Source organism: Hippocampus guttulatus, chromosome 23 (assembly GCF_054856545.1).
Source record: "Hippocampus guttulatus isolate MCC_2025c chromosome 23, RoL_Hgut_1.0, whole genome shotgun sequence".
Lineage (NCBI taxonomy): Eukaryota > Metazoa > Chordata > Actinopteri > Syngnathiformes > Syngnathidae > Hippocampus > Hippocampus guttulatus.
Window position 1 is genome coordinate 2,720,017 of NC_141283.1, and position 27,458 is coordinate 2,747,474.

Here is a 27,458-nt window from a genome sequence, read left to right on the forward strand (position 1 = left end):
TGGCTCAACTCATCTGTTTTCTGTTGTGTATTTTGTTCGAATACGTAATATTTTCTGGTGATGTGTTTGATGTCCAGCTGGAATTTATAAGAGTATTTTTCATTTCTGGGGGTGTTTGAAAGTCGCCTTTTTAGCCGTACTGTCAAATCATAAAGTACTGTTTTTCTTCTTCTTTATTTTCCTAATGTAGTGCAGTATTGTATATTGTCATATAATAAGAAAACCTTTGTCTCACAATGGAGAAATTCGAAATTTACAGCACCAACATTGAAAAATATAGTTTTCCCTATTATTTATCTTGTAAATGTCAACTCTCTCCTAATACTCCAACCTTTTGAGGAATAGCATGTCTCATATTGACTAATTGTGTACATATGCAACTGGCCTTCATTTTTGTAATATAAATAAATAGAAACAATATTCTCTTGTATTACAATTTTTTTCTGATAATACTGTGATTCTTAGAATTATATTCACTCAATCTGTTGGCTCAATGAAAGTGTAGAGCATCGTCTGCTCCTGTATGTCCTTAAATTGTGCCTTGTGTTGACAGTGGAGAGCTGGAGTGTCTGTCGAGCCTCCGCGCCAACACTACATCATCATCACCAATCTGAAAGCGGCCTCCGTTGCAAGGTAAGTGACTTCCCCCCCAAAAAGTGCATTTCAGTAATCCGGGCGAGGTCCGATGAAACATGGGTTTCAAAACGAGCATGTATGTTTTTCAATTCTGAAGGGAAGTCATCGTGCTTGTGGAAAACCCACGTAAACGCAAGGCGAGCAGAAATCACAGAGTTGAGATTCGAACACAGAACCGTAGAACTGTGAAGCAGCCGTACTGACCACTAGCCTTACTGTACGCCTGCAACTGTTTCTTCAGTGTCAGATCAGTTTGAAAGGCCGTTTGATAAACTGCAGTGCTGTCCTGCTTGTTAACATTTCATTTCGTTTGTGTGTCCACGCCACTCGTACTTACAGATTTAAGCATGTGCATTAAATGCATGTCTCCACAAGGTGGTGCTGTTGAACAAATTATGCGTTTGGTTATGAGGATTGAAGTCAGGTGATTTATTTTTATTATTATTGCGCTATTTTTAGTTTATTGGTTTAAATCTTGAGGAAAATGTCCAATTTCAAGTTGACACACAACAATCTCAAAATACATGAACTAAACTAACAATGAAAGATTCAAACATGTATTTAGTGGTATTTATATTTAGTTTTTGTGTGTGATTAACTTTAAATAGCATTAAATAAAAAGTAGTAAATGATTTCCCAATGAATTTAACTTCATTGGACAAAATAATTATAATAAAATTAGATGGGGTATACATTTGCATATTACTGCATTAAAGTGTAGAAAGTGATTTGAACATTCAATATAGAACTCAGATTTTCCTTTATTTTATCTCCGACTTTAACTATTCTTGAGATCAAGCCTACCTGCAGACAAACTATCATAGAGACTGTAGGGGGTGTTTTTTCATCTCCACGACCTCAGTAATTTAGTTTCCTTACTGTGTGGCCTAGGACCATATAGGCTGTCGAAAAACGGACACATTCATGCGCGAGCAACGTATCGGGAGGAGAATTAAGAGCGACACTTTCTCAGGGTGTTTAAGGAGAGACAGGCTTGATGGGCTAACCCAGTCAAAATAACAGAATGACAAGCGAAGTAGCTGAGTGCTCCAAGTCTGAACTATACGCTATGTGATCTATGTGGTGTATTTACAGTACAGGCATATATGATCGGGCCACAGACAGACAGACAGGCAGGGGACATTTTACACCTGCTATCACACCTACCTCTGTGCTCTAAGTGCTGTGTGTGCAGTGCAATATATAAGGTTTAGTGTTTTGTGTGTGTGTGTGTGTGTGTGTGTGTGTGTGTGTGTGTGTGTGTGTGTGTGTGTGTGTGTGTGTGTGTGTGTGTGTGTGTGTGTTTTAAACCACGTGGAAGTGGAAAAATGGAGAGAAATAATCTGCGTTCGAAATTGTTCTATAAATTGTGTTTGGGATCATAGCTGTTTGTATGAAAATGTGAAACGAGCTCCAAATGTTTTTAAATAGTCTTTGTTGCAATGTATTGGCAACATTGCACATTGGTTTCGAAATCAAGACAATGATTCAAAACATTTGTGTCTTAAATTTGAGTTCAACTATTGAAATAAACTAGGCTCCGCGCTATATTCCCATTTATTGAAATGCACCTGTAGATGCTTCAGTCGCAGCACAAATTTAAAGTGACTTGGAAAAACAAAAGTATTTTCAAAAGATCTTACAAGATGCGGGCTTCTTGTGGTTTCAGGCTTCCTCTCTACAGAAAATCCACGGTATTACGAATCCCGACCTCCCGCAAATAGTCGTTCGCATCTTTCACCACCTTGAGGCCCGTGTGTCCTGTATTTAGCTTTATTGTGCGGGATTAGTTATGACTTTAATCAGGCTCCATTAGGCACCCTTATCGGCAGCCATCATGCTTCAACTGCTTTCCATCTGTCATCGCTGCAATGTTTCAAAACGGGCGTCTACGTTAAATGTATGTCAAGGGTGTCTGCTCGGTTGGGGGTGGGGGGGGGGGGGTGGTGCCTGTGTCACGCCTGCAGGAGCCAGGAATGACCTCACTGTGGCTGTGGTGACTATCATCCAGCACATGGCATCAGCGCCTATCGAGTGACATGCCTCGCTAAGGCGCCCGCTAAACCATGAATAATGCCGATGCATCACCGCTATGATGACATCCCAAATTTTGAAGGTGATATTCTGGACGTGGCGCAAACAGATTTTGGGAACATGATGACGACAACGCGTATTCTGGGTCACATGCGGTCCGTAGGCTCGGACGCGATGGAGCGTGGCTCGGTATGCCTTCAGTAAACCAAGAAACAGGGCAGGAAGTCTTAGGAAGCTAGAAACTCTGCAGAAGTGAGTTGAGGAGCTTCATTGAGCCAGAATTAGTGTTTTGCCTTCATTTTGTGGCTTGTTGGTGCAAAGGAACTATGTCGGAAAGACATGAGGAGCTTCATTTCGACAAAGGTAGTGCTTTCAGAGGGGTGTCAATTCTTAAAATTGAGCATATCGATAGTTTGACCTGTAACTGTGTTTAACTCAATAATTTCAAACTTCAGATTCAGAAAATATACATCGTTGATCAAGAAAAATAACGGAGTCTAGTAGCACTAAACAGCGACTTATTTTAGTGTCTTACAATTTGGATATAAAATAATCTGACGTAAAAACCCACACTCACCACAATATTATTTATTCTTGATATCAATGTACTAATGAGAGCCCTTATTGGTTTAGCTGCAGGGGTACATAGTGTATCTGTTCCTTGGCGCGGAGCGCTGATTTATTTGGAGGGCAGCGGGGGGTGGTGCGCAACGCTAAGCGACGCTAACCGGGTGTCTTCGGTGGCGTCATGTTTTGATTGCGTCCCATCAACCTGTCAAACGGAGTATTTACAGCCCCTGGATTTAGAACAACGCGGCGCTGCTATCATCTGGGTTCGACCCCCGCCGGGTTCTGTCGCCTCATGTTTGCTTCTTCTGATACATAATTCTTACTCGTCTTCAGTGTGCGTAACGCTAATATAATTAGCCACTTATGTCATTTGGACCCGATAGAAGCCATGTTGCATAAGAGCCCCAATTTTTGCAGGTGGGCATCGTTTCACTCGAAGGTATATTGCAGTACCTACGTTATAGTGCACTTTAACACTGCTGAGATGGAATCAGTGGGGGGAAAATGGTTTCTGTGAAACGTCAGCGTCCACTTATTTTATGCAATCTGCATAGCCGGCAAATCAGCAGTTCTATTTTGCCCTAGTAGCCAGCCATGTGAAAGGGCTTCTTGTTGGCCATTCCGTCAGTGAGGCTCAAGCTAGTTCATGTGACCGCATTGCCAGCATTCCTCCAACGTCGACTTCCAAAAGTGAATTTGAGACCGTATTTAAGGTGACACTGTCCCTGGCGCAGCTCTCACTACTTGAACCCGAGCCTGCGGCCCTGAAATGATTCAGTACGTAAACAACTGAAGGAAGAAGACTTTTTGGTCTTTCTGGTTGACCTTGCTTGAAAACAAACCATGAAGCAGCTGTCTTGTTTTTGGTCGGAAGCTGGTCTCGTGGTTGTAGGGATCTGTCGTTGTTAACTTTTCTGAAAAGCCGAGTCCTGAACCGTGAGTGGTGATGTCATCCTTGCCCAAAGCAGCGCACAGCAAAACCGTTATGTAAAACTACTCCCAATAATTCCCACTGACTTGCTTACAGCACCGATTCCGGGTCTAAATTTCAGCTCTGTATATTTTGACTATAAAAGAAATGCACGCAGTGTCACGGACTAATCATTAACTCATTCACTCCCAAAGACGCATTTAAACGTCTTTTCAGACTCTAGAATTGGCTGGTACTAAATGAGTTAACTATCCATTTAACATGCCCGCTTTAGTCTGCGAACGCTCTCGTGATCTCGTGCCTCTTTTGACAATCATGCCCCGACTGCCGGGCCTTGTCACAATTCTCCGGTGTGTCCAATTCCCCCGAGCTAAATGTGTGAGTAGCCACACGTCGTCACACCCGCTCCCCGCAATCCAAATTCAAATTGGTCATTCGTCACATGACAAGTAGCCTGCCCCCCTTTGCCGAGCAACACGCTCTAATCCGACGAGCTCAACCCCCGCCGTCCCCTCAGGACGCTGTTGTTTTGAAAGACAAGCCGAGGCGGGTCGTCTTTCAAAGAGGGGAAGTGTTTTCTATTTTAACGGAGAAGCCAGGCAGTCTCAAGACCCCTTCGCGGACCTCCTGGCTTTCCTTGATGGGGGGCGGGGAGCACTGCTCGTACTCATCGGCGGCGATTTGAGCTGCGCTCTGCTTCAATGGAGACATTTTGGACAGGTGTAGCGAGACGGACTGGCCTTGAGATGGTAGCTTGCAGCTTTCCAACTTTGTCGATGAAAGTGGACGAAACTTTCAGTTGTAACATTTAGCGGCCCACCGGTATGGCAAAGTTGTCTTATGGGTGAGGACAAAGAGATCTGGATATCAAACAAACACCCGCGTCTATTTCAAGGTGTGTCGCAGTGGCAACGAACACAAGCAGAGCGAGAGCGTGAGATTGACATGGGGGGGGCCTCGAACCGGCAAGGAGACGTTATGTCAGCCGTCCAGACCTCACACTCGACAGATGTTGTGGCCATTATCACATTGGCGCTGAAGATATGATACTTACTCGAATAGAGGCTGCGGAGTCTGCCTGGCACCAGCCTGGCACTCAATCTTTGACTTTGAGTGCTCACAGCTATATAAACTTGGATGTGGTTAGCATAGTTTATGAGGCCGCACGCCAATATCGATGCAAGTGCGTGTTTTTCCATGCCTTTTTGGTAAGCAAAGTCCTTCACCACCAAAATAACTACAGTACGGTAACACCCTTCAGATACACGTTTAATTTGTTCCCTGACCACGCTCATAAGTCAGGATCTCTGATCAGAAATCATCGTGCCTCATTGAAATGAATGGAACTGCCAATAATTGGTGCCAAAAACCAGCAAATATCTTTGTAATGTTTTTTTTTTGTCAGAGAAATACCACTCTCTAATATTGTACTTCAGTAGAACATATGAGATGTAATGAAAGTCATGTAACCAAACGGAATAGTTACACTTTAAATTGTGCCCTCTTTGAATCATCTCGCACCCCATGTATCGAATCAGCTTTTATTCGAGGGATGCGCACCCCAACCGGTGATGTATACTATGTGCGCGCACAAGCCTGTCAACATTTTTGTAACTTGAATAGTTTGGGCTTTGGAGAGCTTTTTTTCCCCCCATAGTTTAGTTTTTTTTAAATGAAGAAAATAGGCACTGCATTGTGAAATGTCAAGCTAAAAACGATTTTTTAAAAATCGAAAGAAACCGATTCTGACACTCGCTCGCAAAACAAAGCAAATTAATAAACAAGCAATGGCCTCTAAAAACAATTGCGGCAGGTTTAAGCCACCAACATTTTTTTCCCGGTTTATATTTAAAAATAGCATCTTTCAAGGGTCCCAGGGATGTGTAGTTGACGTAACGCTTGAAGTAACTTATCCTCCCCCCACCCCTCAACAAACTATTCAATTTTGAAACTTATATAACTTGTCGCTGGAAAGTGGCGAGATAAAGGCATACTGTAAATGTTGCTTGCTGCCATTTTGCTAATTGGGCGCTTCACCGAAAGGAAGGAGGCACGGGTAGCAAATAGAGAAAAAAAACCCACTTCAGTTCGTCTAAAGAAAAATCTCTCGCGTCCACGTCTTCTTCCGCTTGTTCCGTCTGTTAGGCAAAGCATAATCCAGATGTTGGCGTGACACCGGCCAATAAACTACATGCTGTCAGCTTTCCAAGAATGGACAGAGGGTCAAATGAGGGGAGATGAGGGCCAATGAGACCCCTCGTTAAAATACCCCCTCGTGCTGCATTAGGAGGTGCGAGCCTGTAAGTTAGATGGACTCTTGGGCGAAGCGGTAATTTAGAAGATGACAGTTGAGGAGCGTAAAAAAAAAAAGTTGCAGGATACAATTCAACTTGCAAATAACCTCCCTTGCCTTTACATTTATTTCACTATATGCATGTTGTATTTCTTTAACCAGAAGTAAGCAACCAATGAGGAAGCAAAGTCCCCCTCAAACCCCCCACACTCTTTATTTATAGTGGCCTTCGAAACAAGCGGGCTAAGATTTCTGGCACCAAAACACACGTCACGCTCGCTATTTTTGTCCCGAGTTGCCACACAGGTTGAATAAGGGGGGGGGGGGGGTTGTGAAGTGTGTGCTAATGTGAATGCGCTAATGGCTACCGACTCATCACCGGAATGGAATTGTTTTTGTTTGTATTTCGTCGCCATCTTTAAAAGAAAAGTTTCCTGTCAAACTAAACATAAAACTATTTGTCTTGGTTAACCACCAATGTTATTGAATCATAAAAATCTAAATAATTGGCATTGTAAGATGATAGTCAATTTTACAAGTGTATTAAAATTGAATATTTACATCTGTAAATTACAAAACATTTGAAGAACTTATTTCTTGTAGCTTTTCGACTTTATCCTCATAACATGGCAACTTTTTGTTGACACTGGCTACTCAATTATTGACCGAGTTTTGTCCTTTTCGGTAAGTCCCTAAAATTCGTGTTTATCAGATTCACGTCGTGGTGCAATTTAAAAAGAAAAATCACTGTTGTTAAATCACAATTGTGTTTATTAACAAGGAAAAAAAATACATGAAGGCATACCATAGTCATTCATCACATGGGTAGTTCAGACATATTAAATACGATATATGTATACTTTGACAACATAAAATTGGAAGTCACTCTTGTTATGTTCACAGCACATTGCTGCCCTTGAACTTTGGGCTGCATACAATATCGGCGAGTACATAAATAGAAATTAAAGAAATGCCATAAAAAACAAACAAAACAAAGAAAAGCTCAGGAAAGTTGATTCAAAAAGGGGATCGGCAGCTAAGCAAAACGCTAACATGTTGACAAACGATGGAGAATGTTGGTTGTCACGCAAATATGGAAACCCGCTCACGCAGTTATTTGTTGTGTTTCATTTCCAGTTTAAGGCGCATGTACTCGTACATAGACCGTAAGCTAGGTATGGAGACTATTGAATTAATTCCCAAACGGCTTTCCGTAGTTTCGATGAGCTTCACAGCCATCATCGCGTCGTCCCGAATATTTACACAGAATGTGGCATGGATGGAAAGTCTCTGAAAAAGTAACACCATCACATGATGACTGTCTCGGCGGGGCGCGGGTAGCAAACGGCCGGGCGGTGCTTGAGGGCCGGGCTCGGGGTTCTGGTCTTGGGGGTTGGGGGGCGGACGAGAGGGCTCGGGGGCCGGTAATTGGGGCCCGACGGGGCAACGATTACTACGCTCTCTGTTCTGCTCGCCCATCTGGAAGGTGGACGTTGGTTGGCCGGCCGGGCGGGACGGGAGAAAGTCGTCTTGGGTTCGGGGGGCCACTGAGATGCGTTTACCTGGACAGAGAGGGGAGAAAAAAAAGATGGATCGGCTTTCATGTGAAGCAAAATGAAAAAAAAAACTGGAGTTGGCCTGCAATTTGGCCAACTTTCCAATGAATGATTTTTCATAATTTGGAAAATGAATTTCTTATGTAGGCCAGCGTGACAGGGGGCTTAAGACACACCTGCTGCGGAGTGGTTTTGTAGGTCGTGTATCCAGTTCTGGAAGTGTACTCGTGTTGGATTTCCAGCATGTCCAGCAACTCGATGAGTCCTTCATCTCTCCCGCAAAGAGTCAACTCCGGCTGACCCCCAGGCCTGACCCCCTGGATCCTGCCGTCCACGTTGGGTTCCCAATGCTGAGACGCGGGTTTCCTCAATTTGTCCCTGTCGGCCGCACTGTTGGACCTGGACCTGGTCCTTGGGCTCCCGAGAACCTGCGCCGTGGTCTGAGATCCTCCTCGCAGATCTTTGTGCTGACGTCTGGAGGATTCTGATCCCCCGCGTTCCACTTCGGAAGTGCATTTTTGGAGTTGGGTCTTACAAGGTCCGGCCGCAGCAGTCTTGCGCTGGCACCTGGGACTGAGGCGCTTGACCTCCGACGTGACCACGCCCGCGTCGGTGAGCGTCTTGCCTTCATTCTCCTGGAGCATGGCTCCAAACTTCCTGAGGATGGAGGGGCTGCCGCACTTCCTGTCACCCAGCACGCCAGGCCCGTAGGACTTTCTGTCTGCCGTCGGCGACTCCGCTGTGACGAGCTGGGCGGTGGAGCGTGGTGATGAGGCTTCCTTCTGTCTCAGCGGGGGCTTAGCAACTGTGTTTTCCTTGTCGGGGCAACCCTTCGCATGAGCCGATCGGTTCTTCCGATTTTCCAGCTCCTCGAAACTTCCCAAAAATTGCTCATGTCCCGCTCTGTCATAAAGACCAGAGAGGAAATCAGAAAAACGGGAATGAAAATGTACATTTGGAACGTATGCCCCTGAGGTAAACGGCAGTTGACCCAAAAATCTCCTGTACCTTTGACTCGCTGCTCTTCTTCCGCTCTCGTCTTGGTACACGGGGAAATCCTGACTCACTCGAATAGTGTCGCTGAAGTGCTGAAAGAGACGCAAGCATGCCTTTGTAAATAGTATACCTGCATCTGTCAGTCAAAGCTTTAAATAAGTGCGCTACTTTGGGAGCGGTGACCACATTCCCTTTTGTCAACGTCATGTTTTGCCTCTTTTTAACGCTTCTAATTTGAGTATTTTTTTCAAACGACCGTTTTTGTATTTTTTTTTGTACTCACCACGTGGCGAGCGCCATTGTTCTTTCGATTCGCATGCTTCCCGTGGTCCAGGTAGTCCTGCAGTAAGTCACCGATCTCCGAAACGCCGTTCTGGTGGCCTGCGGGGTAGCTGCGCTCGTCGCTGCGGTGACGGTTGCTTTGATGGGCGGGTGTAAAAATGTCGTCGCCGTGGTTCCCGGGGCCGTCGTTGATGTTATGGTGGTTGTCTGGGGTGACGCTGTTCCCTCCCCTACGTGCCTGGATTTCATTGTACAGCTGAAAGGTGCAAAAGGAACATTGGATTACTTCCCTTTTTAATTCTTCTGCTATTGCCACTCCGTTTGTCGTAATCCCCACATGATATTCTGCACGGCAACCGGCGCGCTTCCGTGGGTATCGGCTTTCAAAGCATGCGTGCGTGAGTCTGGCAGTGTTTAGCACATCTGTCAGCACGTAGTTTAATTATCCTGTGACCAATTGTCGATATCATGACTGCAACACTAGTTGCCAACACAGTAGCAGCGCATACGACACGAATGAACACACTGTGGAGACAATAGATGGTCACCTACCGTGTTACCGGAGTTAAAATTTGAATTTATCTCTACTTTCTGCATGGTTTTGATTTTTAAAAATTATGTGATCACCAAAATGCATTTTTCTGATCAATTGTTTAATTAAATAAATTTAATTTTAATTTTTTAATTAACTATTTTGGACATATCTTTATAAAATAAGGCTTTTTTTAAATTTTTTTTTTTTTTTGCCAGTCCTGGAACATGTCTCTCATAAATCATTACGTGTTCATGAGTGTAGTTTGGTGAGTCAGTACACGTCAGATCCGAAGAAGAGTAACCAAAGTGTAAATGCAGGCGGAGTTGTCACCTCTTCTATTTTCCTCTGAATGTCCTGCAGCTGGTCTTCCCACTCTTGCATCTCAGAGTCAAAGTTGTCCACCACGTCGCGCCTCTCTTTGCCCCAACCTCGCCCGCCATGTGCCAGCCCGCGCTCCAGATCAATGGCCGCCATGACGTGGGCCTCTTCTTCTTTTTTTTCTCTCTCCAAATAATGATTTACGATTCACTTCCCCGTCTGTGAGTGACAGCAGGGATGATTTTACAGTATGCAAGTTGCAACCTCTGTATCGTGATAGATTATGCTGGAGAGCAAAAAGATCTACTGGAACACATGCAGCATAATTGACCGTTAGAAAAAAAGAGTTCCAGAAGGTCCCCAAGTAATCTTTAGGAATAAAGTTTGCCCGCACAGACAATATATGTATGTGAGTATTACTGTATTGTATGGTATGTTCTACTTGTGTTGCTAGCAGTTGTTTGTTTGAAGGTTTATATTTATCTTAACATCAATGCTAATTTCCTTTAGCCCCTTGGTTTTAGTTAAGGACTTTGGTTGCACAAAATGTTTGGTTGAATATTGGTTGGCTTGGTCAGATTGACAGTTGAGTTCATTTGCGGGTGACGAGTAGAATTGAAGCAAGCACGCTGGACCTCTAACTGATGCTAATGAGTCATTTTGTTTCCTTAGCAGTGTTATACAACGTCATTTTTTTTGACAGTGATAGAGTGAGGACAAGTGCTAAGGAATACTTTCAAAAGTTTTTACGTAATGCCGTTACGTCCTCGTCATAGCTTCACAGCCTGCGTTAGACCTCCTGCGCAGCACGTGTGAGCGCGCCGGCTACGTTACTTGACACAGTTTTAGCTTCTCGGGCCACTTCGCCAAGTAGCACGAACGACTCGCCAGGCATGCGTCCCAGCGGCTATTTCCTATGAGCACACATGCGGACAGAAGAATGACACCAGGCCCTGCTGCTGCTCACTTCATTACTATTTTGCGTGTTACCATTGCTGATTTTTTTTCTTTTTAAGGAGCCATAGCATAATTTGAAATGAGCACTTTTCAGACTGAGAGCACTTTTGATTCATTCACTGCCGAAAATGTTTACACTCGTCATCTGGAATCTTATCGTTTTCTGTCATCGATGTATATTTCAACAAGTACGTGCGAAGTAGGACCTTGCCCAGCTTGTACTCTGAAATTCAGGTTTGTAAACCACTGTGATGACAAACAGATCCCCGTAAATGTCCAATTTGCATGGCTTTGAATTTCATTGATTTGTTTCTTATGGCATTAAGTGCTTGTGTAATAGCGCCTAATATAATAATGTCGAATATATTTCCAAGTCGGCATAGTTCCCTAGTAGTTTGCACGTCTGTCTTCCCCTCTGCCTTTAGCCCACGTTCCGAAATGATGCGTGTTAACCGAACACGGAGTTGTCTAAGTTGTCTACTGGCGTGAACGCAAATGCGAATTGTTTGATGGTCTGTATGTGCCCGGGGATTGACCAGCAACCATTTCAGGGTGTATTCCGCTTCTCGCGCCATGAACGACAATTATGAATTTGATAACAATTAAAAAAAAGAATGCCCCCTACCTTGTTCCAGGTGCCAAACCAAAAGCTCTAGTCTCCCTGCACTCTAGTAAATCCCCCAATCGGGCCCAGTCCCTTGTCCGAAGTCACCCCCGCTTTCCACCAAGCAGTGCCACTCTGCAGCCCCAGTCCCCTTGTTTTTCCTCTCTCGTGTTACGAAAAGCTCATTTTAAAGAGCCCCCCTCCCTCGCCCCAAAGTCACACCCCCACGTTGAGGTCAAGTCATTGAACAAAAGAGTAAACAACCTCCCTCCTCCTCCCATCTGTGAAGGCGGAGCTTTTGTGGTTTTGGAGGGGCTTCAATATCATAATGTCAAATTTATTCCAGCATCTGAAGACTCCAATAGGACAACTGTCGTCACCATCATCCCGGCTAAAATTACTCAAGGGATAGGGGTGGCGGATTGCGGAGTTGGAGGGAGGGAGAGTGTTTACATAGCTATTTAAGCCCTCCAACGTCTCCAGGCCAATCGGCTTCTCTGTTGCTACTCCGCTCGAAGGCGTCCGGGCAGATTTTGTCTTGTGACTCGAACCATTTTATTCCAATGGATGCCAAGTGGGTGGCTAATTATATTTGATTCACTACAGCCAACTACCCGTTTACCATGTGGGGGGTACATTCCACAACCACACGCAGAGGTAAAAATCCACAATATACAGTACAGACCATGTAAAACACCTTTGAGATATGAGCTTTATTTGTCATGTGACCATACTCATAACTCACAACACTTGTATCTGAAATCATTTTTGCCCGATAAAAAGCATGGAAAGGCCAATAGCCTGTTCCGGCCTCCCACTCCCACAAATGCTTTTAATTTATGGTATGTTATGGTGTTGTTCATTTGGGTGTGCCCGCTTTAGCCACCGGGAGGCAGTATAACAGTCATATAGACACGAAGAAAGAAAAATAGTACTCGGTCTCATACCACTGTCAGTGACTCGGTTATATACTGTAATATAAGTCATTTTTCATGGAGGATAAAGAATATATGCCTGTGAATATGATGTTATCGTTCTGTAGTTTATGTTCAAATGGTCAATGCATTAAGTGTTCTAAAACCGCAACTATCACTGCTAACCGTTAGTACTCGTCACCACTCCCTCCCAGCAATTTCACTTTGCGTGGGCGCAAATAATGCAATTTAGAAAAAAAAACAAACAAACCTATTTCGACAACGTAAGCCGAAGAAAGTAAAATGTAGGGCATAAAATTAACAGACATCAAATAATTACTCCCGTAGCTCTTGAGTCAAGTGAGCAATTATTCCAAGATCGACTCCTAACTTCCTGGATGCTTTAAACGCAACAGAAATGCACGGAATGCCAGTGTACATCCTGCCGTAAATCAAAAACAAACTGTCTCTGCTTTAGGCGATGCCAGCGGGGGTGGGGATTGGATTTTGTAACCTGCTTATGAATAGCAATGAGCTGACCTCTGTCCTAAAGCCCAAATGTGTCTACCAGCAAGGTTAAATCAGGACACAAAGGTCATTGGGGTTTACTACCCCGAGCTTTTCAACAACCATATAGCATTCGCAGCTAATCAATATTGAAAAATAATCGAATCTTTCTCAATAAGCACTGGTTCCACACTCATGTGGTCTAACAAGGACTCAAGTGATCTCACCTTCTCCAGGGACTTATTCCGTCGGGTGTTAAGGAAAACGGGAACGTGGTAGGGAAGTGTAGCGTTTTCCCCTGTGCTTTTTGGGAACCTTGGCAACAAATAATGCGGTGAGAGGGAAAGGAACAAAAAAAAAGGTCAAATCAACAGAGAAGAACCGACAGGGGATGCATGCTGATAAAGAAAGCGGTGGCAGGGTGGCGGGGGGTGGTGGGGGGGGGGGGGCGTTGAGTCACAGAACAAAGAAAAGGGTGAAGAGAAAGACTAGCTTAAAGATGGTGGCGTAGGAGAGGGAGGAAAACAGCACAAGTATGAGGATGAACAAAATGATTGGCTGGAACATCTAGGAAGTGGAACATGAGGTTGCGAGTGAGGAAGAAAATAAGAATTATCATCAGTACAAAACTATCAGAAGGAACGATTGAAAGTCGCTCCCTCCAGGATTTTTTTGTGATGTCACGACTGTGACGCTTAACTCATTCACTCCCAAAGACGTGTTTAAACGTCTTTTCAGACTTGGTACAGAATTGGCTGGTACTGAATCAGTTAATGCAAAGTCAGCCGATCTGTGTGAACTATGCGATTGGATTTTGTAAAATTGGACCAATCGTCGGAGCGTCCTTGTAAGTTTGGCCAATCATTGCATTCTCCTGAAATCCTGGAGGGACTGTAAAAGTGGCCGATTTTTCGTTTCTCACCGACAACGGCTCCTCAGTATTCCTGTCCTCCAGCCTGGGCACTTCCAATCTCTCAACGAAAGCCTGTAGTTCCTTCCTGAAGGCTTTCATCTGCGAGATGATGTGGTACAACAGCTCGTGCTCCCTGATCCGGCCCCCGTCGTCCTCGCCGCCTTGCTCCAGCTCGCCGTTGGAAACATAGACCCTCGCCTCCGAGACGATAGCCGTGGTGTCTGCGATCAGTCGGTCGATGGTCCGGACAAGCCTCTCCGCCTCCACGCGGATGTCGATCATCTGCTGTCTGTCACGCAGACTGCACCGTCCGCCGGGCAGGAAGCGAGCCAACGGGGAGGAGGCAGCCCCTTCGGGTCCGGATGGAGTGAGGAGACCCCTGGTGGGTGTCACGCAACGACCGGCGCCGTTGTTGTTTCGGACTTCATCCGGATCGCTTTCGCCGCCGATGGGGCCTTCGCGTTTGCGGTGAGGGGGGAGCAGGCGGGAGGACGTGGAGTCTTCGTCGCTTTCGCGACGGACGCTCGTCCCGCCGCCGCTGTCGCTCTCGGCGTCGCTGTCCCTCGGACTGGGCCGCAGTGACAGGTGGGAGGCCAGGTCGTAGCGCTGCATGTTGGACAACAGAACGCGGTTCTCGTATTGGAGCTGCATCACCTGAACAGAGGAATGTCTGGGATTAAGTTTTTCGACACATCGAATCTGATTTTTGTGACTCGTCCGAGATCCGAAGAAATCCCAAAGCCAACACTGAATACCATTTCTAACAGAGTTGATGAGGTAGTTATGCAAAGTCTAGTCCAGTCTGCATGCATTGGGAAACACGTTAAGTCAATAAACTTGTCACACCTTGCCACTTAGGTCATTGATCTGAAGCCTGGCCGCCTTCAGTTCCTCCTGCAGGGCCTCGGCCTTCACGCCGTCCATCCCGCCTACCCCCGAGAATCCTCCGTGCCGGGCCCCGCCCTCGTGAGTGCCGGCTTTGAATCGCATCTTGTTCAGCTCGTTGGTCACCCTCTGGTTCTGTTCCTCTGCGTCGGCGAGGTTCCTCCTCAGAAGCTCCGCCTCGTCCTCCACTAGCTGCAGCTGCTGCCTGAGCTCCGTCAGGTCGTCCCCGAGCCCTCGCCCCAAACCAGGACCCCCGACTGAGCTGCCCTCCCCTTCGCCCTCACCGCGCAGGTCGTCCAGCTCAGCTCGTAGGCCTCGGTTCTCCACCTGGACAAGACAACGAGGAGAGACGGCGGCTCTGACATGCTAACCGTGGCTGTTTGTAATTACTCCCGAGCCGCTATACATCCTTAATTTGGCATTTTGTCATGCTGCAACTCAGTTTTCCTGTCGCAAATAGAGAACATCTGTTTGTAACTGATGCCGTTGTCCACGCTCACCTCCAACTCGACTATTTTCCTCCCCAGGATGTTGGCCTCCTCCTCCACAAGACGGAGGCGCAGCTTGAGCTCTGACTCGCGGGTGGACGGCGGACCCCCGGCCTCGCCCTTGGGATGGCTGCTGTCCAATTCGCCGTAGAAGGAGCGATACTTTTGCAGCTCTTGCTCCAGACGGTCCTTCTCTTTGTCGATGGTCGCCGTCTTCCTCCTCATGAGTATGGCCTCTTCCTTGATCAAGGCCAACTGGCACTTTAGGTCCTCGTTGTCCTCCTAGACAGAGAAAGGAAAATATGTTCAGGAGTTCAAGATGTAGTACATGGAATCAGATTTTAACTCATTCAGTACCAGCCAATTCCAGACCAAGTCTGAAAAGACGTTTAAAAACGTCTTTGGGAGTGAGTGAGTTAAGAAAAGGGATTTAAGATTCCAGCACAGATAGGATTTTGTGTCTTTCTGAGCCAAAACCTCTTCAAATCATTGCCTCACCTCAGTGGGCGTCTGCGCCGCTTTCTTGTCTGTCTTCTGAATGTCCTTCCCTCCCCGTTTCTTCTGAGGCAAGTCAACGATAAAAACATTGGTGAGAAAGTTGGTTACAGCGAACCCCCCGCCCCACCACCTCCCTTGCTTCTATGTCTTTCTCTCCGACAAGTAGCGCCCTAAAGCGGTCACCCCAGCAGACTATCCGAAGGGGAGATTGCTAGCTAGCTAACAGCACGTGGCAAATGCGCCGTATCACCTCCAATGCAAATTAAGCTACTGTAGTTCTTATATGGTGGGGGAGGGGTGACTCATGCTCAAGATGAGGTACATCACACGGCACTCTTTCAGCTCCCCCTCCCCCTGAAATGGTGAAAAAACGTTTAATGCTATCATTCCTCAATTAAGAACGACACAGTTCATAGTCTTTGCATATTTCGAAAGCAGTGATCGTCAAACATCGATGTTGTGTTTGGAAACAAATCTCTGAATTCACTTTCAGGGTCTTGACAACAAAACAAAAACTGTGTGATGTCGTCGTTACAGACCCTCTTCCTTCTGCGCTTTTATTTTGAAGGGTCCACTTCCAGGGATCTTCCGTGTCTTTTTCCCTTTAATTACGAGGGTGCTCCCAAACCTGCAGCTGATCAGCAATCACCTCCCGCGTGTAAGATTTCTCCTGATCTGCAAGCGGGTGCCAGATGATTCACGCATTATGAGTGGTATCTAGGCCATTGCTAGTGCACACGCTGACCATTTTTGTATTTTTTTGTGCGTACTCAATCGTTCTTGTTTGTCTTGTTCCAGTGCCCGCCTCCCTGCCCAGCCTGGCTCCGCCTTTTCCTCCGCGGACCACTAGACCCTGCACCCATCCTTCCCTCATCTCCTTCGCTTTTGGATCCTCTGCCGCCATTACCTTCACTACCCATAACAAACTGATCGCGAAAAAAATTGGCCGCATAGCGGGGGAGGGGGGCACAAAACACTGTACTGCCATGCCCAATGTAATGTTTATCTACCCACCTCTTTGGTTTTTTCTAGTTCGTTGTGCAGGGCTTGTTTGGTCACCTCCACCTCAATGAGACTCTGTCTCAGCTTCTCGTTCTCGTCTTCCGTCTTGGCGCGGGTCTCCTCCACCTTCTCCAACTCGTGGTGAAGCCTCACTGACACATCTTTGGCCACCTGCCCCAGCGGCGACATGTTGATTTTTGAAACCCGTGAACGAAGCGCGCTCGCCGTACCTTGACGTCCTGTTCCAGACTCCTGAGAAGCTCCTCGTCGATCTCCCCCGTGTGGGCGTAGCGCAGGCGCTTCCTCTCGGCCTTGCGCAGGCGGTACTGCAGGATCCGGCAGTTTTTGTTGGCCCGCTCCAGGTCGCGCTTAATGTCCTGCAGCTGACACGTGTCTTCCTCATAGAACGTGTCACGCATTTCGTCCATCTCGGCCCTCATCTCCTTGATCTCGCACTGGACGGCAAATATTGAGACCATTTTACTAATGATGGGCCGTCAGAACCTAAACGCTGTCAGAACCACGGCCCGCGACTTTATTTTACATAATTAGAAATTAGGATACATATGCTAATTTGCAGCCCCATCTGTTGTACAAAATATCTCATTGCGCTAAGGGGATCGTTACGAGTCGGATCAATACCCAATTACTCAACTGCCTGTTTAGATTCAAGCGTCGTCGAAATGGCGGTTGAATGTGCCGCGTTTGAATCTCAATTCCGACCTCGGTTTTTAACATGGTTATCATTGTAGTTGAAGTTTAATTTGCAGTGAGCTAAAGACGTCACATTGTGAGCTATCCCGAATATTTCGGCGTGTCAAAAGATGAGCAAGTTCTCCATGTGATGCATCCAACCGCAATAATAAGCATATTGTGATAAATTCATGACGGTATGTGAAACTGAGCGTCATTGTCTTTTTGGCCTAACACGATCTGTAGGTTTTTTTTCTTGCATAGGGTGTGTTTTGCTTGTGCTATTTTGCAGATTTGTCACCAATGACCGAATGTATTAGAATTAACTGAGCAAGTGAAGGAGGCATTTTTCACACTTTGCCACATCCAATACGGATGGAACTCTTAATTTAAAGTATGTTTCCTTTAAAAGAAAATGAGTCCGTAGTCATTACAGAATACTTGCAAGTCACCTGGCATGGTCAGGATGGTACCACCTCTGCCTCAACTTGAGCCAGGATAAACCCTGATTTTGGTACCCTCGGAATAATTGTAATGTGGAAAATAGTTCCCTACATGTCGAGTTTTATAAATATATTGGAAGTTTGAGTAGTATGCCAAAAAGGGTGGATGATAGCATTTTATGATAGACAATGATCTAAGTCAAATGAATTGATTTTGCTTTTGTATGTTGTAGTTCATTAGTTTTAACTATTTAATCACATTGTAAACAAGCAAAGCAACAGCAGTTGATGAAATCGGGATATACCCCCCCCCCCAACCTTCAGGTAGTCGTTTTCCTCCAATAGTCTCTCCATCTCTTCTTCCAGCAGGGCCTCGTCCTGCTGTGTCATAGATGCGTCCTCGGTGGCCTGCGCAACCGGCCGTGAATCTCGAAGAGCAGCCTCCTCCATTTTGTTTTTAGCTTTTCCTCGCTCCTATGTATTTTTCATCTGCTTGCTCCAAGTCATCCGGCCAGCATCCCACACTCGCTCAAGGCGAATCGAAAGCAGGCCCGGCCGGCGTCGGCGTTCACCGGGCAGCCGCGCAAGCTGAACTCTCTGCCCCCCACAGCGCGGTTCTCCCGGTTCGTTCAACCGAGGGATGCAAGAGATCCAGTTGGAGGATTCACATGGAACGATGCGGAAGGATGAGCGAGTGGATAGCAGAAGCATCCGCCCTTTTCAGTGTTCCCGTGAACAGCTTCAGCACCATCCGGGTGAAAGGATGAGCAACACCGAGGCTCTCGGGCTCCCTCTCCCTGCCGCTGGCCTTCCTCAGCCGGCCTGCTTCCTCTGCTTCCCTCCCCCACCCGCAACGCTGGTTCCAACTGTTCCCCGCAAAAAAAAGAAAGAGGAGGTCTGGTGCGGGGTGGGTGACCGGGACCTCGCCCCGGCACTTGGCGCGACTTCCTGGCTGGCAGCAACAGGGTCCTTTATTCAGATGCTGTTGACGGAAGGTTTTGTCGCAGCGCCACCATGTGGCACCTCCAAACCACTGCAACCACTTGCCATTGAAATGTGGTGAGTACTGTATTTCATCGTGGCATTAAGTTATAATTAATCTTTAATGTTCTTTTTATTGTTGTTTTAGAGTTAATGCAGAATATTTGTAATTTTAGTCATAAGAGGTTTTAAGAAAAAATAATTTGCCCAGCAGTGAAGTAGCATTTATGCTAACATAGGCTAACTGACTGTGCGGTTGGAACCCCCAAACTTAACGTGATTGGAAAAGTTGACTTTTATGACACATTACACGCTTTTGCCCTCCTCTCAAATTTTTTTTCCTGGCCGTAGGAGTACGACGGCTACTCGTTCGTCCAGCAGAGGGGGCAATGTACTCACAAACCAGACGCTGTGCATATGGAAGAGGAGGAGGAAGGTAAATAAAACGCTGACTGTTTCTTCCGCTGGGAGAGAAAGAGCTCCTTTGCTAATGAGATGAGTTAGTGGAGGGTCAGGTTGACAGGGTTTAACCCCCTCCTGGCGACCATTTAACCTCTCCTAGCAAAACTATGTACATTTCTGTATCGTTACTGGTAAACGTTTGTTTTTGCAACAACAGTTCATTTCCAGCCAAGTCTGACAATTTTCTCAGCCATTCTGAGCAGCTTCCTGCAATGGGGTGGAACACACTGGGTTACTGTGGCCAGGCAGCTAAACGCTTCTGATTGAAAATCCTCGGCCCTCTTGCAATCCCTTTTAAATCCTCGGTCTTACGTCCATCTTGTGTCGGCTTCACAATGCGAAGATCTGAAATTCGATTCCAGGTTTCAGTCTTCCTCTGTGGAGTTTTACCTGTTCTCCCCTGTGCTCCTTTGTCTGATACGATCATAAAAATAAACATGCGATGTGATGCAAAAGTACTGAAATCTTCAAGGTCAAATTTAGTTTAGCTGTAAAGTGAATTTCTGGCTCTTTCTCAAATTTCACCCCAAAACCAAATATCCGCAACTTGTCGTGCAACAGTAATTGTAACAAATATAAAGCATTTGCAATTTTTTATTTCTCCACGAGAATCAGCAGGTCTTGATTTTAGAGGAGACCCGATAGCAGATTAGCCAAGGCTTCTCCTCCAGTGACCTGTTTTCCCGGGCAGCCCGTGAAGTGACGTAGCAGTAAGCTCTTTTGCAGCTAAAGCCAATTTGCCCCCAAAGATTAGGGCAGAGCTGTCTGGACAGGTCAAAGGCAGACTCTAGCTTTCTGTAGCTGCCTCTTCTTCCTGGACATAAAACACAGCAGACACAATCCATAAGGGTGACCGTCACTGTCCTTTATGTTTGTCAGGGGTTAGGTGGAGCAACAAACTATCTGTAGCAGTTATATTTTGCTTCCATTCATACAAAATCGATTCCTTTCGACTCAATGTTGTGGCAGTGAGAAGACAACATGGAGCTCAACCTCATTCTCTTTATTCTCGGCTACATTCCACAGCAAAAAAAAAGTGAGGACCCACAAAAATAGTGTTGCCAAAGGGGGGGGGGAAAATGCATAAATGCTAGCAATACAAATAAACTACAGTTCCCCACTTCCCCCGACCTGTGTTTTCAGTTATAAAAACAAACACAAGATTCATCGCCATCAATGCAGCACAGTGATAAGTTGGATCTGAACATGTTGCCGAGTCAAATGATTCATTTGTTAAATTCCATTGCTGTCCAAATGAAAAGCACGTCTGACATTTTTAAAATTGGAACACAGACGAAAATAAATCAGATAAGAGCAAAAAAATAAATAAATACATTTAAATAGAACAGAGAGGTTTAATCACACAAAATAAATCCAATGCAACAATGTGGAGATACATCTGTTTATAGTGACAATTTGTAAACATATGCCTTGCCCCGCCCCCCCCCCCTCCCCCACTTTAAAAAATGGGTGATATCCCTTTCAGTGCTTACTTTGTCAGTGGTGCCCAACCAGATCGCCCCGTGGACCAAATGACTAGCCTGCAGGCCTGTTCTAAAAATAGCTCACCAGTGATGGGACATTGGGATTTCCCGAGGAATGTTGTAGAAGTGATCATTCGAAAATGGAAACGCTAATAAATTGTCGCATTTTGATATTTATCGGTTTTCTTGTTTTCACATAGAGTAATATAACTCGTGATCCATAACAACATATCATGAACATCTGGGCATTTATCAGTACCCAAGCAGCTCTGACTTTCAAAAAGGTCGCTGACCTTTGCTATCAAATAATCATAACTAGAAGCGGAATTTGACTATTGAAGCTCTCCAAAAACATGACTGGGTTCATTTTGTCAGTTGGATGTGAACTTTTGGGATGGTAAGTTGACGCGTTTTTCATAAACATTGCGGTCCGAATATGTTTGGACAGAACGACGTGGAAACCTATATGTTCAGCGTTTTTTGCCTTGCTCACTTTTTGAAAAGAAATGTGTGACGAAAGACGACGGGTAGCCAGAGAAGCAGCCGCTGCGCAATCATTTTGTTGAAGCGGTCGCCCCATCTCCCACTCGCCATCTTCCTTTTCTGGCCCTTTAAACATGTCCTCCCGCTCATCGCCCGGCGAGCGGCCGTCCTTTACTCACGCTTGGCCCGTCCCTTCTTTTGTGTTTTGCTGTTGTCCGGCACCGCCTCGCCTGCTCTGCTGTGGCCGTTGGTGGCCTTTGCGACGCCGTTGGTGACGGCCTTCGCTTGGCCCTTGTGCGCCGCGGACGGCTTGCGTCGGTACGCGTGGTAGTAGAAGTTAGCGAAGAGGATGATGAAGGTGACGGCGTAGCCGATCAGGGCCCACTGCATCCAGTTGGGGAAGGGGCAGCCCGTGTAGAGGGAGTGGCCGGCGTGGCCGATGGTCACGTGGAACTGGATCTGATGGACACAGAAGCAAAGCGAAAGGACTTGACTGACGATTTTCGAGATTTGAAATGTGTCAGTTGACAAAATGGGCGGGAGGTAAATTCCTTTCAGGGTTGAGGGAACGCTGGCCGTAATTTACTTTTATACACCGGTGAGCAAGTGGATCAAAAAATAGACTTAGTGGAATCCTCCCCTTTGGGAGAATGAATCAAATTTTCACTTGCTTGGATTAATGTCACCGACTTGCTTTTTTTCGATGCGAGATCGGAGGTTAGCAAGATGACTAGATTTTTAACGTTTTAAATAGACCTGTGGGAAAATGTCTTCCACAAACACGATAACGGAGGGTTGGTTCTCTTTCTGTCCTTGAAGATGGGGCTACCGCACCATGAGAGATTTTAGTAATTTTTCAAATCAGAGATGCACGTCAACTTTGAGCGATTTTTAAACATTTTATTTATTTATTTATTTTTTGTGTGTGCTGATTCCGAATCTGTTCCATTTTTTTCCCTCAAACACATCAGATGTTCATCATAAAAATATAAAAACGACAATATAAAATACTGCTGTAATATATTTAGTCCTACTTAGGATTTCAAGGTCAGGTTCAGCAACAGGTGGATTTTTTTTTTAAAATTAAAAAAAAAATGAAAATCTCCAAAACAATGCGCTAGTGAAAAGAAATTAAATCAGCATACAAAATACATTCCAATGACATCTCTGATTAAAATTTGCTGTTTGACCAGTGCTATTCCTGACATCCACTCTATTTATACTCCTCACAAACGGGTTCCACTGAATCAATTTTCGAAAGAAAGTAGAAAGATGGCCAAACGTTTTGGGGAATCTAATGGCACAAACAATTCAGCTTTTTGCCACCCGGGAGTACCCTGGTACCTAATGTTTGCAAACATGCCAACTAGCAGCTAGTTAGTTAGCTGGATATTGATGTATTACCATCTGCATAATGGTGAGGTATTTCTTCCACCAGAGGTACTTCTGCATCTGCGGTCCCAACGCAGCCAGACCGTAGTAACCGTACATGACGACATGGATGCCCGAGTTGATAGTTGCGCCAAAAAAAGCTGTGGAGAGCAAAACAGTTTTCAAAAAGGAAAAAAAACTCTTCATTAAAAAAAAAAAAAACACTAACAGATAGTGATGACATGTAACATTTTAAAAACTCATTCAGTAACAGCCAATTCTGGACCAAATCTGAAAAGACGTTTAAAAACGTCTTTGGGAGTGAATGAGTTAAAGGTGAGATTGCAAGGATTTTTCTGACTTCACGCTAATGTTTTCCCGTCTCACCTTGCCCACCAGGGACCCACTTGATGCCGATCCACCAGAGGATGAACATGGTGCAGTGATGATAGACGTGGAGGAAGCTGACCTGGTTGAACTTCTTCCTCAGGATGAAGAAGACGGTGTCCAGGAACTCCACCCCTTTGGAGATGTAATACCACCAAAGAGCAGATGCTATCTAAAGACAAGGAAATGGAAGAAGGCGAGTGAATCATGGCCATGAGTACCTCTGCTTCATTTCAACCCTATTAAATATAGCTGAACGATTACTCGAGTTCACATCGACATCACAACTGCAAATCGCAAAGGCTGCAATTTCGGGAGGTGGGGGGGGGGTATCACTTACAGTATTTATGTGAGATATAGTCCATAATAAATAGCGTAATCTTGACTTACAAGTGGCCCGACTTACACATTTTCCAAGTCACCAGTTGGTGGTTCAGAATGTTTGTGAGCAGTTTCAAGTGTAGTTTTTACAGTTGCATTTTTACATACGCAGTCACCGATTGCTGCTTGTTGTTATTGTTGTTGTTGAGCAACTTCCAACTGATAGTAGCTTCAAAAGCAGCTGTGTCCTGGGTACCTGAAAACCCAGTTGTTGGTTGTTGATTGGGGACTGTTCATAGCCCGAAGGCACACCCAACACCGATCGGAGGGTCGTCCCCGAGTTGGACACTGATTGCTGCTTTTACCGCTGCCCGGTGCTAACACGCGGGGGACAATGACATAGTCACGCCAAAGTTGCTCTCTGTTAGCCGCGCGACCGTGGCATTTCTTATCCTGGGCTAGTGCCTCCTTGAAAGGCATGACGGCCTGCTGGTGGGCGGAGCTTTAGGCTGGTGACACAGTCGCTCCACGTATCACAGGCAATATTTAGTCAAGTCCAGCTAGCCAGTTTAGTGGTTGACTTTTTTGTTGTTGTTTTTGTGTGTGGGGGGGGTTTGACATAAATTTTGTTTTATCATTGTGAATTATAACTTCCAAAATGTCTTGAGGCCTCGTAAATGGGAGTGTGTGCTTCCATTGTGTGTGTGTGTGTGTCTTATGGGGAAGGCTCACCCTAACTTCATTGACGTCGTCGGAGTAGTTGACAGGTTGACAGAGGTAGCTGTAGCCAGCCGCTCTCGAGGCGAGCAGGAGCTGTTTGAACAACAATTCAAGTCTGCGTTGAGTTCACACATCAGTGACTCTACTTTTGTAGTATCCCACTTTTACTGTTCTATTTTAAAAGGCGGTGCAGTTCAACGAGTTTCGATTCGTCTTTTGTTCTGAATAAAGTAAAAAAAAAAAAGTCTAAAAATATTTTAGAGTGAGCAGTATTGATACTGAGTGCGCGGGTTGGCAGGCGAACAGTGGGGAACGAGGTCATGAAATCGGCAGTCTTCACTTTCTTTATCGACTATCAGGGGCTAGCGCAGATAAATGTTGACCAAAACAAGGCCCGGCTTTATGGCCTTGTCGTTCTGAAATTTGACTAGTTAAACAGTCCCATTGCTAATGTCATTTAAGATGCATCAGTGTGCACCGCTGTATCAAAATGCCTCGGGAAGATTTGATTGACATGGCAACACAGGCTGAAATCTGATTGGACCAAAAAAAAAAATCTAACTACACTGGAAGCAATGCAGCAAAAAGAAACCCTACGACAAAACTCCAGTACAATAATAGACTGTTGGAAATAAATGAATACAATTTCATCAAATATTGCAGTTTAGGTAAGAAATGTAGGTCGGTTTCAGGTCGCGTAAATAATCTGGAATCGACAGTGAATGAATTCAAAAAAAATTGGAAAGTATGTGGCGCCGACCTCTTTGGCGATGTAGAAGTTGAGGACCACCATGCTGAAGTTGTAGACGATCAAGGTTTTCCTGAGCGTGTAGGGCTGGCGGTCCTGCATGTATCTAGGCCCCGCCCACAGGAAGAGCAAGTAGAGGCAGCTGATGACCAGTGTGGGGCAGGGCGACGACATCAGCGGCCACGTTTCCACCCGCTTGTCTGGAAAAATGCATTGATGTCACATCATTTAAATGCTGCTCTTGTACGGATTTGTGGGTGGGGGGGACGGGACAAAAAAATGCAGACTCACCTGCTATAGTAAGGCTCCATTTGTAAAACTCTACTGTGTCGTTCACCAAATGCATTACACCCTCCATGGTGTTGCCTTTGCACTCGATTATACTGTGACAGGGAGACAAAAAAGGCATGTGAAGATGTAAAAACGGAATTACTGACCCGACTGTGTCAATGCAGGCAATGTAGATTGAGTGACATATGAGCTTTGTATTCAACTCAACAGGTTCAGATTTCACACTGAGTAAATCTGTGAGCAAATTGAGACAAGATCGTTATTATCGCAGTGTTTTTGTTTGCTGGTCTTGCCGTGTGATGTTACGAATTTAAATGACAGTGGCTATAAAAGAATGTCGACAGAACGTTGTATAAATGCCAGAAACACAACATCAAGACATGCTTCGCCATGCTTCGCTCTAGGTATGGTGTTGTTTTGGTGACGATCCAAGTTGTGTCGGATTGGTTTGCTCGGTCTGTAAAGAAATCTCCCAAACGTGAGAAAATGTGCTATGATCCGGTGAAACGGATCGTGTCGTGGCCTATTAGTGCCAAGGAACTAAGTTGAGGGTAGGAGCTTCATTTAGACAGGCCAATGCCATGTCTAATAGAAAAGTAGTGCTTTACCGCTGTTCTCTACCATCACAAATACATTTTTTTCCCACCAGTGCTGTTTTTTTGGAATAATTTCCTGAGCATTTGTGTCTGTCGAAATTCCCGCCAACTCTCTGATTGTGCTCCAAAAAAGTATGCTTTGCAACAAGCAGTCAATCAAATATGTGACTTTGCGAAATAAAACAATACCGCGACTCTCCTCGACGATACAGTGATACGACCGATACCCTTCTACAAATTGTGAAAATCTGTGAATCGTTGAATGGTTGGAAATGATAAGATTTGACCGGCAAAGTATATCTGGGACATTCACCTCATTCACTTCGTAGTGTTGTGTAATCGCCTGTGTGATGAGAGCAGGTATCTGTTTATTAATCTATAATTAATCCCCGTGCACCGGACCAGATCCACTTTCAATAATTCAATGACTATCCTAATGCTGTTTAGAATTGACTAGAATTGCCCTCCATGTTTATTTATGTGGACAAGGTCGTTTAAAAAATGGCTTCTTTTTTTTCACCCCTCGTGTGTTCTTTGCACGCGCAAAAACTTGCATTCGAGTGTTGGGGCATTCACAAAAAGACGGCGGCGCATGCGTCAGCAGGTTCTTGTGCCGGGCCGCTCAAGAGGCTTAAATTCAATTGATCAACGAGCTTAGAGGCGCTTGCAGGGCCTAAGTACAAATGCCAGTTGCATGTTTCACGCTCCGCGCACAGAAAAAGCCCATTTGCGTCTACTGAATATTGTGTCCATTTCCAGCTTCCAAAATAGATCAATTCGTACCAATGGCTGCATTCTGACACCCAAACCATCTCGGTGACTCGCATTGGAGTTTAATAGATTTTAGTTCGAATCTGATTGAATTGAACTTTCATTATATTGCACCGCAACCGTTACCTTTCCTATAATAAACCCGAAAAATAACACTGGAAACGACTCGTGTAATTCTTCACGTACGTGGACGCAACACGGCAGAAAAAACAAAAGAAAAATTACAAATTAATACGCACAGTACTTACCCCTTTGCTATTTAAGAGGCGTTTAATGACATCCGGTGCAATTGATCTGCCAGAGTTACACCTCGTCCGTCTTCACTGTGCTCCCGTTACCCCTAGACATTAAATCTGTTTATTTCTTTTTTTTAATATATCGGCAAGAAACTACCCAAGAAAGGCAAGCAGACTAAAAAGGTTTCTCGGGAAGGCGGGCTAATTTACGGTGTTGATGCGAGCTGCCGCTTAGCCTGCTCATCTTCTCGCCGTCCAACTCGAGGAGCCGGCTATCACTGCGCATGCGCCCCTCATCTGGCGTGACGCCGGCTTGATAGTTTTTACACGACCAAACCCTCTCTTCAGTCCATTATGATGGTGATTCTTATTATTCATTCATATACGGCAAACAAAACAGTTTTACACTCAAAACTATCATTATTCTTTTTTATCATTGTTATTATTTATTTTTTGTCAATTTAATTGTCGCTCAAGTGTAAGCCGAATGGCTTGCAGGTGCTTGCTTTGCCCACTAGATGGCAACGTCGAGCTGACCTCAAGACAGGGTTA

General features: G+C 45.3%; 3 protein-coding genes across 5 annotated transcripts; all 3 read right to left on the reverse strand.

The window, feature by feature from the left end:
* Positions 1 to 7,212: 7,212 nt before the first annotated feature.
* Positions 7,213 to 13,505, reverse strand: LOC147185699 (uncharacterized). 2 transcript variants are annotated; one of them, XM_086104386.1, is made up of 6 exons: positions 13,361 to 13,505; positions 10,164 to 10,370; positions 9,300 to 9,554; positions 9,029 to 9,108; positions 8,197 to 8,923; positions 7,213 to 8,026 (listed from the first exon to the last, which is right to left on the reverse strand). In XM_086104386.1, the coding sequence occupies exons 2-6, from the start codon at positions 10,305 to 10,307 to the stop codon at positions 7,772 to 7,774; spliced, it is 1,461 nt and encodes a 486-aa protein (XP_085960512.1). In that variant the 5' UTR covers positions 10,308 to 10,370; positions 13,361 to 13,505; the 3' UTR covers positions 7,213 to 7,771. The 2 variants fall into 2 exon arrangements, with proteins under 2 accessions (XP_085960512.1, XP_085960513.1); XM_086104387.1 differs by lacking the exon at positions 13,361 to 13,505 and adding an exon at positions 11,734 to 11,903.
* Positions 13,506 to 13,561: 56 nt separating this feature from the next.
* On the reverse strand, positions 13,562 to 19,016 carry LOC147185700 (microtubule cross-linking factor 3-like). 2 transcript variants are annotated; one of them, XM_086104385.1, is made up of 8 exons: positions 18,374 to 19,016; positions 17,150 to 17,374; positions 16,932 to 17,090; positions 15,918 to 15,977; positions 15,432 to 15,701; positions 14,893 to 15,258; positions 14,056 to 14,700; positions 13,562 to 13,700 (listed from the first exon to the last, which is right to left on the reverse strand). In XM_086104385.1, exons 1-8 carry the CDS (start codon positions 18,503 to 18,505, stop codon positions 13,590 to 13,592), a joined length of 1,968 nt encoding a protein of 655 aa, XP_085960511.1. In that variant the 5' UTR covers positions 18,506 to 19,016; the 3' UTR covers positions 13,562 to 13,589. The 2 variants fall into 2 exon arrangements, with proteins under 2 accessions (XP_085960511.1, XP_085960510.1); XM_086104384.1 differs by having other exon boundaries at positions 15,918 to 15,980.
* Positions 19,017 to 20,486: 1,470 nt separating this feature from the next.
* On the reverse strand, positions 20,487 to 27,173 carry LOC147185701 (very long chain fatty acid elongase 4-like). Its single transcript, XM_086104276.1, has 7 exons — positions 26,919 to 27,173; positions 25,304 to 25,395; positions 25,025 to 25,212; positions 24,277 to 24,357; positions 23,224 to 23,395; positions 22,870 to 22,997; positions 20,487 to 21,924 (listed from the first exon to the last, which is right to left on the reverse strand). The coding sequence occupies exons 2-7, from the start codon at positions 25,368 to 25,370 to the stop codon at positions 21,637 to 21,639; spliced, it is 924 nt and encodes a 307-aa protein (XP_085960402.1). The 5' UTR covers positions 25,371 to 25,395; positions 26,919 to 27,173; the 3' UTR covers positions 20,487 to 21,636.
* Positions 27,174 to 27,458: the final 285 nt, after the last annotated feature.

Excerpts from the sequence above, each read along its gene's own strand:
- LOC147185699 (XM_086104386.1), bottom strand. The coding sequence starts at position 10,307 with ATGGCGGCCATTGATCTGGAGCGCGGGCTGGCACATGGCGGGCGAGGT. Across the intron at positions 9,109-9,299 it reads ACAATGGCGCTCGCCACGTG|CACTTCAGCGACACTATTCG; the intron begins GTGAGTACAAAA and ends CGTCTCTTTCAG. Across the intron at positions 8,027-8,196 it reads ACAAAACCACTCCGCAGCAG|GTAAACGCATCTCAGTGGCC; the intron begins GTGTGTCTTAAG and ends CTCTCTGTCCAG.
- LOC147185700 (XM_086104384.1), bottom strand. The coding sequence starts at position 18,505 with ATGGAGGAGGCTGCTCTTCGAGATTCACGGCCGGTTGCGCAGGCCACC. Across the intron at positions 17,091-17,149 it reads GTCTGGAACAGGACGTCAAG|GTGGCCAAAGATGTGTCAGT; the intron begins GTACGGCGAGCG and ends CCGCTGGGGCAG. Across the intron at positions 15,981-16,931 it reads AACTAGAAAAAACCAAAGAG|AAGAAACGGGGAGGGAAGGA; the intron begins GTGGGTAGATAA and ends GACTTGCCTCAG.
- LOC147185701 (XM_086104276.1), bottom strand. The coding sequence starts at position 25,370 with ATGGAGGGTGTAATGCATTTGGTGAACGACACAGTAGAGTTTTACAAA. Across the intron at positions 22,998-23,223 it reads GTGGGTCCCTGGTGGGCAAG|CTTTTTTTGGCGCAACTATC; the intron begins GTGAGACGGGAA and ends TGCTCTCCACAG. Across the intron at positions 21,925-22,869 it reads ACCTCACCATTATGCAGATG|ATCCAGTTCCACGTGACCAT; the intron begins GTAATACATCAA and ends TGTGTCCATCAG.